Genomic DNA, 16219 nt, shown 5'->3' with positions numbered 1-16219 from the left:
TGCTGTCCAACAGTGTCAGCTGCTAAAGGGGCACAAATGCTTTAGCAATATCTGTTTTTTGTTTTTACCTAGATGGTGGATGATAGTCAGATTTATCAAAAGCTGTAACCTTTTCAACTTGGCTGAATTACAAGAAAGTCTCTTTGAAATTGTTTGGGCTTATTAAGCAAAAAGATCAAGGCTAAGTGGAAAAATACATTGATTTTAGAACGGAAATGTGGTCAGTGACCTAAGGTTAATAAAGTGCCTTATGATTGCTGCTGCTACTGCTGGTCCAGTGGACCAAGCAGAATAAGCAGCTAGTTGCCTGCCTACATGAAGGCAGCTCCCAATTTACTTAAACATTTATTGGTGATGGGCTCCCAACACAGGCAGCCCCATAAACGGAGGAGACTTTGTACCCTGATCCTTTATGAGGAACTACAACAAGACAGTTAACAGAAAAACACATCAAAGCCAAAAATCACTTCAGACAGACACACTTTTTTCAGGCTCCCAGTCCAGGTCTCTTTGCACAGCTAGACAGTTGAGTTGAGACTGCAAACACTATTAGTGTGATTAGTGCACAAGGCTTTCAGTCTACCTGTTTACATTTCTCTTCCAAGTTTCCTTCACCAGGCCCTGAGGAGGCTGTAGTTGTCCTAGCTGGCAAATCCTCACCCACCCAACTATGCATCGTCTGGGTTTGACAAACAGGAAAGTTGATATTATTCAAAGAAAACAGATTTCAACTCAATCACCTAAACAGTACACATGCTATCTTTTTGCAGAAGAATTCTGATCAATTTCTTGCTTCATTTCAAGTAACAAAAAGCATTATTTGATGTCATCAGAAGAGCACTTCTTTCAGCAGAGGGCAGCGGAAATTAAATTAAAATTAAAAATTAAATATTAAATTCAGCCACAGCTCTCAGGCTTACAGATCATCCCTTAGTTCTTCTACAAGGCATTGCTGTGGCAACCTCCTGGTGGCCTCCACAATCACTTGAAAACATCTGCTGAGGTGCAGAGCCTAGGCCTTGCTGAACTGAGGTGGCACTTGCATCTGGCCAGCCAGGAATAGGGGAATAGGTGCATCTCCCGGCACCTGCCCTCACAGATATCTCTAAGTTCAGAGTAAGTTACAGTTGAACTTGCAAACTCCTGTCCCCAGTCTGGACATCAGTCTGATGGACCAACACGGCCTATAAATGCCTTTTATCACGTGATCAGTCTGGGGAAGAACCTCAGTAACATCTACTCACTTTCGACAAACACAATCATATTCTGAATGCATCACACACTTCACCATCCAGTCTAAGGCAAATGTGGTTTTTAATAACTTAGGACACAATGGGGCAGAGAAGCTCTCTCCCATGTCACTTTGAATGATACTAAACTGCAGATCAAATAGAGATCCACTGAGATCAAGAGGCAGCACTTGCACATTAGGCAGCTTGCATTAGCACACACTGGCACACGGCTTCAATTCTCCAGTGAGCAGCTGATGTTAAGTGAGTTATTCACATCTACTGAGAGTTTGCAAGCTCTAAACAAGTGTTACTTCAGTGTACTTTCCAGCAGACAATTAAGTATGAGCTGCCACTGAACTAACAAACTATCTAGTGAACCAAACCTCCTGCTTGTTCCCTTTTCAGGCCTAGAATCAGATGAGCAAGGACATCCACAATACAGACACAGATGGCAATATGAAGCACAATGGCTTTAGCAGTTTATACATAATCCAAGCACGTTAGCTTGAGTACAAGTTTTTAAACACACAGTTTTCCCAAAACACTTGTATTAGAATATGCTGTTCACATCCACATCCTGAAAAGAAAGAATTTGTTTAACAGATTTAAATACAGAAACGGATTAAATCCATGTTGCTATTGTGTTTTACACAGTACACACTTAATACATCATGAAAGCCTTTTACAAGTCAGAGATGGTTGCATTACAAGTGTCAAAGGCATCTCAGAAAAGTGACAGCAAAAAAGATGCAGCACCAAATCACCACATGTTTGGATTACTTTTCTATAGCAGATTACGATTCATGTGCGCTGCTGATTGATGACCTAGGCACAGAAAAGACCATGGCAAAATGTACATTATTTCTTGAAAACCAGACATTACCCCAGAAATCAAGCTGATGAAGGCTGCCACGAGTAACTTTGCTCATTATGAAGTGACAGTTGTTGCAAAAGCAGGTTTCAGGACTAGAAACAAAGGTTACACTTCATTAACAACTGAGAAATTTTTCTTGTACACCTGGCATGACAGAAGTCTGAATTCTCAGGCAAAAGTTCCCACATATAAACTAAGAAAGAAGAGCTACTGAAGTCATATGGTTTGTAATGAAAACATGCACTTTAATCTGCATGGAGTTTCAAAATGCTAGAGGAAGTATGGCAGGATTATCTGTCACACTCCAAACAGCTCTGCCATGCATCACGTAAACATCACCTCTAGACCTGATTTTCAAAGCAGATACATCACCTATACCTGTGTAGGGGGGTGTGTGTGTGTGTTTATACAATGGCACGTACACACAAACATATTGCGCACAGACACATAATATACGTGTGAGTACACACACCCTGTGAAGCTATTTCTTCTCTCATATTACCACACACTAGCTCCTCTAGCAAACAGAGTATGTGCTTATATTCAAACTGCTTTCAGCTCAAAGCATACTAGAGGGCTGTATAAAGTGGAGGGACTTGTTTTAAGGAAATCTACCCCAGCACCATGCTTCCAGCAAGCACACCATGATTTTCTGGCCACTAACATTGGGTGAAAGCCATTTTCCTTACACTGAGTACACTAAAAACATTTGGGCTCTCATAGCTCTGTAGCATCAAATTCAAAACAAACAGAAAATGAGGGATACTATTTTGGAAACACAGCTAGGACACAGAGATCCTTTTTGTTGTAATAGCTTTAAATCAAGTAAGCACTACAGTCCACCAGGTGCCATTTTTGATGTATTACACTATTTTTCCTAACACTATGTTTTAAGTGCCAGACAGAAGTTCCTCTGGGCATTTAGACTGAGTTTGACTTCTTTAGGAATATTTTTTGGCTAAAACAATTTGCCATTCAAAAGCATTTCTGCAAATGTCCTCTTTGCCACTGCTACTGCAACAGGCCATGACCAACAGCGTTTATTGCTCAACACCAGCAAAGATCAGCAAAATGCCATTTCAGCTCACTAAGAGGCTTTGGGAGTGCTCTTACAGTGACACATCTGTCCTAGAGTTGCAGAAATCAGCTTGATGCTAGATGGAAAATTAAAACTTTGAAGAGATTTTAGAGGTTACATGGCATCACCATGCAAAGGAGCTTAATTTCCTTTCCTTAAAAGTGTTTGCTTTCCTCTCACTAGTCCTCCTCCTACAGATATCACAGCAATATTTTATCCAAAGTTGCTCTATCTAGGCTTTACTGATAGACAGGATTTCCTTACCAAAGTGACAATATCAATATTTCTCAAGAAATTACCTTGAGGATTACTAGTTAAAGAATTAATTACGTTTTCATTGCCTGCTTCAGCTTATGAAGAGTCTGCTGGCCTGCAGCTTTCTCTCTGAAATCTTCACCTTCTGCTAATTCAGAAACTGTTTCTCAATCAGTTTTCGTGAAAAAAAAAATGATCCCAAAGTAATTTTCTTTGGCTATCCCTACACATCACCTGAAAACCAGTGGTACCAATCCAAGGAGGGCCTTCCCCAAGATACTCCCAGGGGGGCTTCATCTTCATGAAAATTAGACCAACACAAGCACCCTCCTGGGCTTTTTGATTCATTGCAGTGGTTCTAGTTTCTTACCAAAACCCATCCAACTGTCTGTATTCAAGGGCAGCTTGCAGTGACAAGTGAGGAAGTTGAAAGAAAAAGTTTTCCCAGTTACATAAGTGGAAGGTAGAACATGATGTACATGTGACATAAGGCTGCCCATAACATGTAAAAATGCCTTCAGGCTTGTAAAATAAAACCACTGTAGGAATGTCTCATCAATAGAGAAGCCAGTCAGGATATTTGAAAAAAAGGAAAAAATTTCTTCTGCTCCAAGATTAGTACTCCAAATACCAATCAGGCAATACAGATCTTGTTATTTATCATTAAGACCAGACCTAGGCTGATTGACAAGATGGTAAGAATTGTCACTGGCCTTCACCTCAGGTGGCCTCATTCCCCTTCAGCCTCAGTACAAGGTCCTCCTAAACATTAAGATCCTGTGTGCCCTCACAGCTGATTCCATACCCACAAATTCTGGGCACTTATGTTAAATAAAAGTTTCCATTCAGACAAGCCTTGGACAGGAGGCTTCTGTAGGCTTTGGCCAGAGTCAAATGAGAAGCCTTATTCTAATTTCCATTCTCAAACTGATGGCTCTTTTCCAAGATCAAAGTATTTTCCCACACAGAGCCAATGCCTGTCATCCAAATTCAATAAGCATTTTACCTACGTAAGGATTACACAACAACTTTGCTGGCAGTATTACTAATAAAATGGTGAAGTTACTGACTTATAATGTCCTCACAGACCAGTCATCACAGTATTAGCATTGCTATTGTGTTACTTTTCTCTGTGGCAATTAACTGGCTTTTGTATAATTATTTCATCAAATCAAACAATTTCCAGAGGAAAGTCAGAATTAACACCCTGCTACAGAGGGGAATAAATCAGTGCAGAGGAAAGTCAAGTACCTCATACAAGGCTAGATACTACTGCAGTTGAAATCACAGCTCAGTTATCTGAAAGCCTGATCTGTGCCCTGCCCACTGATAAGCTCTGCTTGGGGAAAAAGCCATGAGCTGGCAAGCATCACCAACAGGTGCTCTCCTCACACTGGAAACACATCCCATCCAGGTCTCCAGGCAGCACTGCAGGACCTGCTCCTACCCTGTGGCTTTTGTTCAGCATGGAGGGCAAATGCCCTCCCCTTTCTTCCAGCACTGCTTGCAGGAAGTAAACCTTAAGCCGAATGCAGGGTAAACACCCACAAGTACTAACAATCTTTAAAACAAGACAAATATTTACCCATAACACACTGCAGATCACCTTATTTTAAACCTAAAGCTTGACAATAAGTTTAACTGTACACAGTTCATGGCTACTATCAGCAGTTTAAATGGTTTCTGCCCTGAGAGGGAATCACGACATTTTGTCAATGACACACTCTTTAGTATCAACTGCATGTTTCTCATAGTACATCACATTTTCCTTGTGATAACAGAGCTTATGTTTAACTACAGGCGTCATTCCATACAGGACCATAAATTGTTCTATGCAAAACAGCATTTCCTTTGACTTTTTCTGATTTCACTGGCTACAAAACTTGAGCTGTAGTTCCAAGTCATGTCAGATTGGTTAAGTGTGCCCATTAAGTGTACTTAAGTGTTGTCACAAGAATACATAAAGTAATTAATAAAGCTGTAGCATTCGGTTTGAAAAGGTTTTTGGGCTAAATGACATTTTTTGTTCTATTTTTCCACAGTGCCTTAACACTATGTGGCTGGGACCTCTACAACCATCACACAGTAAATAGCAGTAATGGACAGATGATCACTAACAAAAGGATAACCTCAGTATAGACTGAAAATATAATCAATTTCTTGAACAGACACCTTGATTGCTATCACAGGATCAGATCTGCATGACTAATTACCACGTGCACACAACAGCCACATGCCTTCCCCACTGGTGAGAGAGATCACCAGTGTGAGGAACTTTGTTTTATCTACCTCTGCTCAAACCCCAGACAGAACAGCATGGCCACCACACACAGATGCTACCTGCATTATGGTAGAATTCAGTAACTCAGACTTGGGTGAGGAGGATATTGGCTGTGGGACTACATCTCTTGGGGGAAGGAAAGAGTCCCCGCCTCCACGAGTAGCTGATCAGCAGCATCACTGTTCCACCAAGTCAGCCACAGTCATACCTGTGGATTGGACTACACCACCCAGGAGCCTTCAGTACCAAGAATGATGTGCACTCTTGACAGCTTGCAGGAGCGAGTTGATTACAGTGGTAGTCTTAAGCCCAGATTCTACTGAAAACCTACCTATTTTTACACTTTTTACAGGCCTCTTGTGGTATTCAATCACCTGAAGACAAAACTGAATTCTTCTCCTTCCCAGTAATCTCCACTGCCATCTCCATTTTCAGGTTGTCACAGTGTTTACAAGGCATGGTCTGCTTTGCATTTAAAAAACCTCAGATCCTGAAGGCCACCATAGTACCTTCCACAAGGGTGGAATCTTCTGATGCTTAAATGAATCATCTTGATATTCAAAAGGTACTGTTTTTTTTTTTCCCAAGTTACATTCTCAAAAAAAGCACGGCAATACTCAATTGTGTTCTTCAGAACATTTCACCTGCCTGGATTGGCTCTTGATAATCCAATTCACTATTGCATAATGAATTTATTAGTCTGTTAACTACAGTCCTGACAGAGATAATAGCCAATGATTGCTTATAAATCCTTTGCTTCACTGTTTCTTCTAAAGCCTCTGGTTTGTACTATGTTCTTAATAAAATCAGAGTACAGCAACAGTATGATGAAATAAAGATCACCTGTGCATTCGTTTTTAGTAGCCTAACTTAGCTGAACTGTGTAATAATTTATTTGAAAACTACAGGCAGTGAAGGCAAATCCAAGTCACATGCAGGTTTAATAAAAAGACATTTTGATTCAGTAATCTCTTGTCAGCCCCAAGGCACTTGCCCAAGTACTGCCCAGGCAGAGCTTGCTGGAAGTTTTTGCCAGAGCTGTGCAAGCCATTGGAACAGACAGAAGGCTGGACACCACAGTGAGCACCTGCTCCCCACAGCCCACAGGGAACAGCAAGCGTCCAATTTTCAGCTGCAGCATACTTTGCTCTGCTCCCTTTGCACGCAGCAATGATGACCTCTAATGGTGGAATGTTTCTCCTGCTGAGCAATATGCAGAGATTTTGCTTTTCAATGCATATTTCTACTTAAAATAATCAGAACTTCCCCTCACAGCCCAGCAGCAGAGTAAACTGCTTGAGATCCACCTGAACTGTAACACAGAAGCAGCTGCTTTGCCTGATCAATTCTTTCTGACTTTGGACACAGAAACATTAAAATGCAAATCCATATTCCAGATCCAAGTCCAGAATTTAAAGTACCCCTTTATTCCTGAGGCAGACTATCACACAGAAGCAAGTTTCAGTTACAGTGCTGTGAATAATCCCTGTAGAAAGTCTTCAGAAAACAGGATGTTCCTTTTTGCCCCAGAACCAATCACCTGTATGCGAGCAAGCAAACAGCACACACCCAAACAGATTCTTTGAAGCCTTCCTTCAAGCTGCTGGGTAATGCTGCACACGTGTGTGGCAGCATATTTGATACCCAGCAATCTTTTTATCAGAATCAAATAAAAGTAATTTTAGTATTTCTGAAGTTATAAAATGGTATGTTATTCTAGTATTAAGTCAACATTTTATGTGCATACAGTGTTAAGTTCTCATAGAATTTTTACATTCTGGAATTATTAAAATTTGGTTGGGTTTTTTTTAAATCCAAGTACATCTCAAAGCCTTTAACTCCTACTGGAAATAGAAGGTAACTTTAAATTGTGTTACAGATGCCAGCTACATAAAACTAAGCCTTGCTTGTCTCTTGGCAGAGATGAGTATCACTACCTGTCCTATTTTAGCTTGCCTGACACTTACATCTAGAGCAAGATAAAGAACAAGGTAACTATTACCCAGGCCTGACCTAATTGTGTCAGTTTTTCCAGGCAGAGATAAACACACAGCACTTAAAAGAGAAGGGCTGAGAGCCCCTGGCAGCTTACTGATTTGTTTACTTTCTTTTAACAACATTGTAACACTGAATTTTGCTAGCTTTCAGTCTACAAAGCACAAACCCTTCACCTAAACAACAAACAAACCTAGAGATATTTCCAGAATGCTCAAGAAAAAGCACATTTTCAAACTATGATCTCTTTTTGTATGGTAATAATAGTTAAAAGGCACACAAAAATTATGAAAGGAAAAAAATTATGAAAACATGCTTCAGAACTGTGTGTGGACTGAATTGACAGTTTTGTTTGGACAGTGAGGTATGCAAAATCAGGGCTTTTTTAAGTTAGAGTCTAATCACTGAACTTCTCATTACCTTTATGACAGATTTGTTGCTTCTTTTCTCCTTTCTGAACAGCGATAATTACTGCAAATACTTCATTGTCCTGGCTTACCTTTCTCACATCTGAGCTCTTTGGTTCTGTTGTCCAAGTTATAATTCTAGATACAGCAAGTCTTGTCTCACTGGAGTTCACAAAGTCTGTTGGATCCATCTGTCTTGCCAAGGACTCAATATACTTCAGGATAGCAACTTTCACCTGAGAAATGAAAAGGGATTTGTGAAGCTCAGGAGCTGGCAAAGATGCATTTTTCCCATAGGAACAGATACCACTACAGATTGGCAAGAATTTGTCACATGGTGGGGGAGAAGTATTCCTGTGACATGCATGTCTCAAAGTTGCCAATATAATTTCTATATCATGCACATATTGCAAATAATTACCTTCTCATGAGTTCTGTGCCTTATGGTATGCCTGACATGACAAGCTAAGACAAGCATGTTGATGCTTCAGTGAAATGGCTTTTGATACTGACCTTCAGGTTTGGTGTCTGGGTCTGATCTACAATAAACCTCATCAAAATGTTAAATTGCTGATCAAATGGAAAAGAATCCCTGTCCAAAGAAAACAAAGGCAAAAACATAATGCAACATAAGCTAAATTAACTCAATACCTTAAAGCTTACAAAACAGATTTCAACATGCTTTTTTCCCCTTGGTAACTTTACTATCAATAAGAGGAACTCTAAACTTAAGGATTAGCTAATTACTGACACAATACTGGAGAAAACTGCTAAATCAGTATCTTTATACACTGTTACTTTACTCTCTGTATACTTCTTCAGCTTTTGGCACACCAGTCCATTCCTTTACATTTCAGACTCTGCTTTGCTTCCTTATCTCTAGAAGCAGCTTGGTTTATCTTGTCCTTAGGGCTCATACCTGGTTTTGAACTCTCTCCTCTTTTTTCCTACTTTATTCTATTTTCTCCTAGATTATTACTACTTTTTCTTCTCTTTTTTAATTAACCTATTTCTAGAACGAGCTGAACATTATTGTAATAGTGTCCTGTGCAGGATATCCTTTGAAAAGGACATGGAGTGCAGAACTGGTGTGAGCACTGCAGTAGCATTCAAGATCTTATCCTGTTATTTGTGTTTGAACATGGAAGCGGTGCTGAACTTTGTGGTAAAGCACCTTTCATATTCTGAATACTGCAATTTTTTTGGTACCTGTCTATCAAAAAAACCTGATTTCTGAGCAAACATCCCACAAAACCCTGACATTAATCAGTTATATATTTTTACATTTATTTTTTGAAGTTACTTATTTAGAAGAGAGACAGGCCATTTTAATTCAATACTTGAAATACTGTGACATAACTTTGTTCTCCTTTATTCTTATATTCATCAAGGTTGAACCCTCAAAATACACAGTACTGCTGGATTTCTAAAATGTTTATGCCCTCCTGTAATCCTGAAAAAATCTCCACAACACTTGCCATCTGAGTACTCTACCTGGTGACATCCAGAGCTTTTTGAACTTTTGCCTGCACAGACCCCAACAAATCTGCTCCCATTTTCTTCAGCAACTGGGTCAGGAGAACAAAAAGCCAATCCTGCAAGTCATCTTTATGAATGATGATGAAATCAACCAGGGTTTCCAGAAACATGCTGAAGACCTATAAACAAAACAAGTGTCAGAGAAAGAAATACAGTTCTTAAAATAAAAATATTCAAAGGGGAGGGGGGTTTACAGTCTGAGTTTCAGGATGATTTTGTTATAAAAGTTTCATGAATGAATGATTTTAGTGACTACATTGCTCTGGAAAAAAAGATCACACAAGACATCTAAAATGTGTTGTATTAAAATACCACATGTAACGAATGAAGGAAGGGGGTAGGAAACACTTACTCTCTGTTGTGAATTCCACGGCAAAGCAGGCCATGCAACAAAACAAACCACTCGTTAGCACACAGAGTGATCAAGGATGCAGTTTCTCAACAGATAAGAGACACATTCATTGAAAGTTTACATTTTCTTAAAACACAATCTCTTCTCAGCAGAGTTACTTAAAACATTGTATACCTTGGATCAGATTCAGTCTCCTCAGTCAAGAAAGTAACATATGTTTATATACATTTATATGAACAAAGCTACACGTGTTTAACACCACAGCTAATGAGTTTGTATCAGTAATTCTATAAAAGCAGTGCAGATGACAGATCACTGCTGCCACAAAGGACATATTTGAGCCCACCTTAATCAAAAATTTGAGATATTTTGCAAGCAAATAATTACACCTCCATCCTTTCCACTACACATACCTTGGGGAACCAAAATATTAAGAACTTACAGGTAGGTACTACACGTTTGGTGAGACCTATGGGACAGCTGGTCTACAGTATAATTAAGGTCAAAAATGCACGTTTTGAGCAAGACCTGTGACAGGCTACTCTGCCTGCCCATGGAATTTCCACCTGACAATCATTTATTAAAACTGTTTTACCAAGAGGTCTTGAAGTACAAAGATTTATACAACTTATTCTTTCTCAACCTGCATTTAACCCAACTGCAGATCTTTTAAACTGGTTTTCCTCAACTAGCAAAACTCAGAAAAGGGCATGAATTTCTCTATTCCTTTCTCCCTGCTGCCCCTTAGCTGTTAATAGAAAGCCACTGGTTCTGAACATGCCTATGAGCCCTACCTCCCCATTCTGTGGCCCACTTCTCCTTAAGAAATGTCTGTAAATTCATGCCACAGCCTTTAACTTCAAAGGTCAGTGTTATAAAGAAGGCAAAGTAGCTATATTTAAGATCATAATTATGAGATTCAGAATAGTATCTTGGCGAGACATCTGGTCCCAGGTGTATACAACACACAAACCCCAGTGGCTGGGATGCTCATGACCCATCATGGACCACTCTTCCCTGTCTATCACCAAAAATACACCCCAGAGAAGTGCAAATCAAACTGAACTTTTCACTCCAGGAGGTGACCTCTGAAAGGCATTAGGCTGCTCCTCAGGAAGCATGGAGTAACCAGTTCCTACCAACATAAGAGAGACCGAAACACATCCCCTCCTTGTAAAACAAATGAAAGCCAAGGAGATTTATAAATGCCAGTTTTCCCTGGCAGATGGCAGGGGTAGAAATACAAACCACTCATCTTGGAACAGGGTCAAATGTGTACACATGGTAATGTAGGAGAGTGAGCCAAGGCTTTTGTGATCTTACCTTGCTGTGAGGGTCAGCAAACATGCGAGTAAATATTTCACACAGCCTTTTTAACTCGACTCGGCTAAAATACATAAATAAAACACAACATTAATGCCAAAGTTTTCGCTGCAGCAAGAAAAAAAAGCAGCTAATAAATATTAACAGCTGAAAGAGCTAACCTTCTTTATTTAAATGTTACTTCAGTCACACTTCTGAACACTTTGTATATCTAGGCAAAGCCTTTACTGGCACTCCAGTTTAACTGCTGGGATCACCAGTTTTACATTAAGAATCTAATAAACATTTATTTTTTTAAATCTTAAGCCAGACACTTGTATTTCCTGCTGCTTTTATTTTCTTCTATATTCTGTACCACAGAAGACAACTTGAAAATGTGTATGTTTGGGAGGCACTAAGTTTCTGCCTGGGTCAAGGTCGCTGAATCACTGAATTATGCATCTTTTTCAGTTTAAGAATAGATTTTTCAAGTCTCCTTTGTGTCAAGGATTTCAAATTTTCAAGTAAAATCAGAAGTTTCTGGTTATATACTAATTAAATATTTTGGTTTAAATTCCCAGTTGCTTCAGTAGTATCAGTCTACAATCACAGACTATTAACAGATCAGAACTGACTCCAAAGTCTGACAGAAGGCACATTGAGGAGACAAATATATAGAAATGGAAGACAGATTAACAAATGGCAATCTCTTAAATCAGAAGATAATTACATCAGGGAACAATCTAAGTTCCTATTAGCAAAAGATTATTAGGTGCTCAGTAGTGCTCTTTTTATGGCAGTGGGGAAAAAAGAATGATGCATGAGATACTGAGTTAGAGTCAAATGCAGAACCATTTGGTGCCAAAGCTCTTATCTGCAATGTATTGAAAATAAAAGTCTTAGCTTTCCGGCAAGGCAAACTGGCAAAAAATACAAAAGCTCTTCTTGTTTATGGTGCAAACAAAAACAGAGCAAGGCAGTCAAGTTACATTTCCTGCATACTACAGATGCAACTAGGCATTTTTCACAATTACAATGAAACCAGAGCAACTAGTGAAATGAGTACTGACTGCTCAGAGAAGAGTTACTGAAGATTTTGACTATAGGTAATGTATTTCCAGACCAGCACTAATTCTACAATCCACCAACTTCTCTCTTTCTAAAGATAATCTTCAAACAGGCCAGAATATGGCAGTAGTCTACAGATATTTTATGTTTTATTGCTTCTAAGTAACACAGGACTTTTTTTTTTTCCCAATAAATCTATGCATGAAAGGCTGATTAAATTTTAAAAGGGCACAAAATCAATGGGTTTAAGAGTCTGGTAGGGAGGGAAAAGTCTTTGTAAAAACATCACAGAAAACTGCCAGCTTAATTCAGGGAGAGGCTGCACAGGCTCAAAATGACTACAATACTCTCCTGATATCATGTAGATTGCAGCTCTCTGAATGAAACCCTATTTATTGCGCTAATGAATTTTCTTTCTGGACAAAGGTTATATAAAGTCAGCAAGTATAAGTATGTCTGTTCCTAAAAGCTCTCAGACCTAAGGTAACAATGCAAGTACTAAACTGCAACAGGCAGTAGAAGAACATTTCCTTAAGGGACTCATTTGCCTTGTTTTATTTAGAAGACCTTATGGGGAGAGCCCTTAAAAAAGTAGGGCCGCATGAAGCTGTAGGAAACAAAGAGGATGGGTAAGTGCCACTCCACTTTGCATGCACATCTCTGGATATGCAAATCCCAGCTAATACAGGATCAGCCATCTTTCAGTTCGGAATACTAAAGAAAACCCAGCCACATCACTGCCTTTTATTAATGTGTTATACCACAACAGAAGGTATCAGGTTTAATTAGAAGACAAGACTTGCCCCTTGGACTAATGACCTTGATGATGTTCTTAAGATGCCGTGGGAACAAACAGGATGATAAAATCTAATCATCTAATCATCAGAACAGGCACCAAATCAACTCTGAACCAAGGAGGAAGCAGATCAAAAGAAAACCAAAATGAAATATAGAGAACTAAACCCAGTATCAAATTAAAAAAATAACTGTGCAGAGGTGTAGTTTCTGGGACAGGTTTAAGAATTATTCAGGATTAAAGCTAAGACAACTTGCTAGTTTGAGGGACTGGTGACAGCAGAGTTCAAGCACTACAACCAGCAGGGTTGAAATCAAGAGTTTAATTCCACCAGCATTTTTGCTATGAGCTACTGACCTGGATAAACAGCCCATCACCAAAACTTCTCAGCACTTCCTCCCTTGCAACTATCCCCAGCAGCACTCCAAACCTTGTTTATAATCCTCACACACTTTTGTGGCAAAATCAAAATCTCACCTAAGTTTTTCATACAAGTAATGAGGTGCCACAGTTTTTCCAGACAGTTCGTTAAAGAGAAAGAAAAAAGACAGCACACATGGTGGAAGTGTCTTTTAAGAGACTCAGAAATAGACTACATCAAAAAGCATCTCTGATCTAGAGACTCCAACTACCCATTTTAAAAACGTGGAGCACTTCGCATTTAAGGCCTGTATCACATCATGTGAAGTGCTAGAATATTTTTATGATGGCTAGAAAGCAACTGTTTCAGGCCTGCTCTCAGTACATTTTCATTCAGACTGTTAGCATGAACCATCAAATATTTTCAGCCAGTGTGAAGCCCTTTTAAAATGGAAACAATTGCACAAACCCAAGCAGGGAGGCTCTAAACCATACAACAAACACTTACAAACTTGGCTATAATTTAAATACATACTATTCATAACAGGAAAATAAAATTGTCACAGCTATTTGTGAATGTTATCTTCAAAGGAGCCAAGAGATAAACAGCTTGTTTCAAACATTTTCTCCATAAACTAAGGGTGAAATGTCTGAGCCAGTTGTCTAGTTAATATGACCTGTGGCCACAGGGAATTTCCACATGACTATTGGATAATTCTGGGATCTACTGGGTAATTCTAAGACCTCTTTTAATGTGTGATGTGCCAAAGGTGTTTGAAGGGGTTTTACGGTTCTCAATAAGGGAAAAAGGTCTTCCTCTCCTACCACATGCAAAGTTTCACTGCCCTAAGAAACTTCCCTCTACATTATACACTACACCATTTATAGGACACAGGTTTCTGATATAAAATTTTTCAAGAGTTCTAAACAAGATATATAATTGCACCTAACACAGCCTTCATAAAGAATCAAAGTACAGCCAATGCCAGCATCGTCTGATCTCAGCTTTGAAACCCACACCCCGAGTCATTTTAGAGTAAGTACAATGTTTGCTTCATCAACTAAATTGCCATGGGAAAAAAATATTGAAGGTTCAAACAGACTAATGTAAAAATGGCACCACCCCTTGAGCAAGTTTACAATAGCACCACTGTGGGAAATCTCACTGTGCTGCAACAAGCACCTACCATTGGAGGTCTTCATGAGATGGATGAAGGCTAAGAGAAGACAGCATGCTTACCTGAGCCCTTTCTACATTACTGCCACAAATTACCCTGACGACACAGCAGAAACCTTTCCAAAAGTTAACTGCAATCCCACATTGTGGAGACAAAGCCTTCACAGCCATGAAGACACTACCTGTCTCCATAAGGCAGTTAAATAATACTGGCTTCTGGCTGTAGCCACCCCTCATGAATTACTGACACCAGAAAACTATGAAGTCACCTCAGTGTCCGTTGGCTTTTCAGTAAATTCTGAAGACCTATGAGCCCTTCTTTCCTTTCAGACCAGTTGGAGCTGGCGCAGTGGTTCAGAACCTCAGCCACATCTTCAGTCTGCCGCAGGTAGTGTGGAATGCCCCCGTTCCTGGAGCCATAGGAGCGCTCCGAGCAAGCGCTGGATGCATCACTGTTGGCATCGTCATCCGAGTACATCCCATAGGGCTCATATCTTCTTCTCACTGGCTTTTTCTGGAAAAGGGGAAACTCGGACTTACCAAGTTATATATAGTTACATCGATGCCAACAGAAAAACATTCTATTTGCAATCACTAAAAGGAAGATTAGTGCTACTGTTACAGTGACTGAAGTGTTTTAAAGATGTCACCATGCACTGCCTGCTTACCTCTCACAGTAGAGCAAGACAGACCTCACTGATTTCAATGAGACTGAGTGACTAAGGGGAAGAGGGCCTGCCTTGCCCAGCATGAAAGCAAGATATTCATGCCCAGGAGAATTAAGTTACTGCTAATTAAATTAAATTAAATTAAATACAAGAAATGTTCTATTGGCAATAATGGTCAGTTCCATTGTTACAGATGCTATGATGATACAACCTCTACTTTAAAAAAAAAAACAAAGATAAGGAAGAAATAGCTGAAAGAATCAGTGCTGGCATGCCCAGTCACTTTAATATTGATACTGAAGTGACTCTAGAAATGCACTGAGTACAGGAGATGGCAATTTCACTTTTAGTTTGGGCTAGGATTCTTTCCAGAGGCTGCTAAGGGAGTCATTTCCATAGCATGGCATTAGAGGACCTAATTCCCTTAGGTACATCTTTGACAGCCTTGATCCTTACAGAAAGAATAGTAGCATAATTATGGCAGCAAAACAAACTCTTAAATAAACCTTAACAGAACAGGGTTGACAAGATAATGTATCAGAAAAAGATCATCTATATTCTGAAGTGTTTCTATAGAATTCCTTCCAGTGTCCAGTCCTGCAGGTCTTGGACTTGTGAAGCCAGCAGAGTTTTGCTTCCACTAGGACTGGAGGATTGAAGCATAGAAATTAACTCACGTGCAGTATCATGGGCGTTAGCAACAGGGTGGGGAGAGTTGAAAAGTAGAAATAAAAAGTCAAGAAAGCACTAGTACCTTGCTCCTGGAGTCTCCTAACAGCTGTAGGCAGGAAAATATTGAAGGGTGGGAAAAAGCATAGAGAATTATGTCAGAAGC

The 16219-nt window shown here is 39.6% G+C and overlaps 1 protein-coding gene across 1 annotated transcript in view; it reads right to left on the bottom strand.

Annotated features, from left to right (window-relative positions):
* The window catches only part of CLASP1 (cytoplasmic linker associated protein 1), a 162229-nt gene that overhangs the window by 36512 nt on the left and 109498 nt on the right, over positions 1-16219 (bottom strand). The window contains exons 25-30 of the mRNA XM_008638298.2: positions 14986-15230; positions 11337-11400; positions 10014-10016; positions 9617-9780; positions 8636-8714; positions 8215-8358 (exon numbers count right to left, since the gene is read on the bottom strand). Of these exons, the coding sequence (XP_008636520.1) occupies positions 8215-8358; positions 8636-8714; positions 9617-9780; positions 10014-10016; positions 11337-11400; positions 14986-15230 (699 nt within the window). The remainder of the gene's footprint in view (positions 1-8214; positions 8359-8635; positions 8715-9616; positions 9781-10013; positions 10017-11336; positions 11401-14985; positions 15231-16219) is intronic.

Source organism: Corvus brachyrhynchos, unplaced genomic scaffold (genome assembly GCF_000691975.1).
Source record: "Corvus brachyrhynchos isolate BGI_N302 unplaced genomic scaffold, ASM69197v1 scaffold126, whole genome shotgun sequence".
Lineage (NCBI taxonomy): Eukaryota > Metazoa > Chordata > Aves > Passeriformes > Corvidae > Corvus > Corvus brachyrhynchos.
The sequence above is the reverse complement of the archived record's forward strand: the minus strand, read 5'-3'. Positions and strand labels throughout refer to the sequence as shown.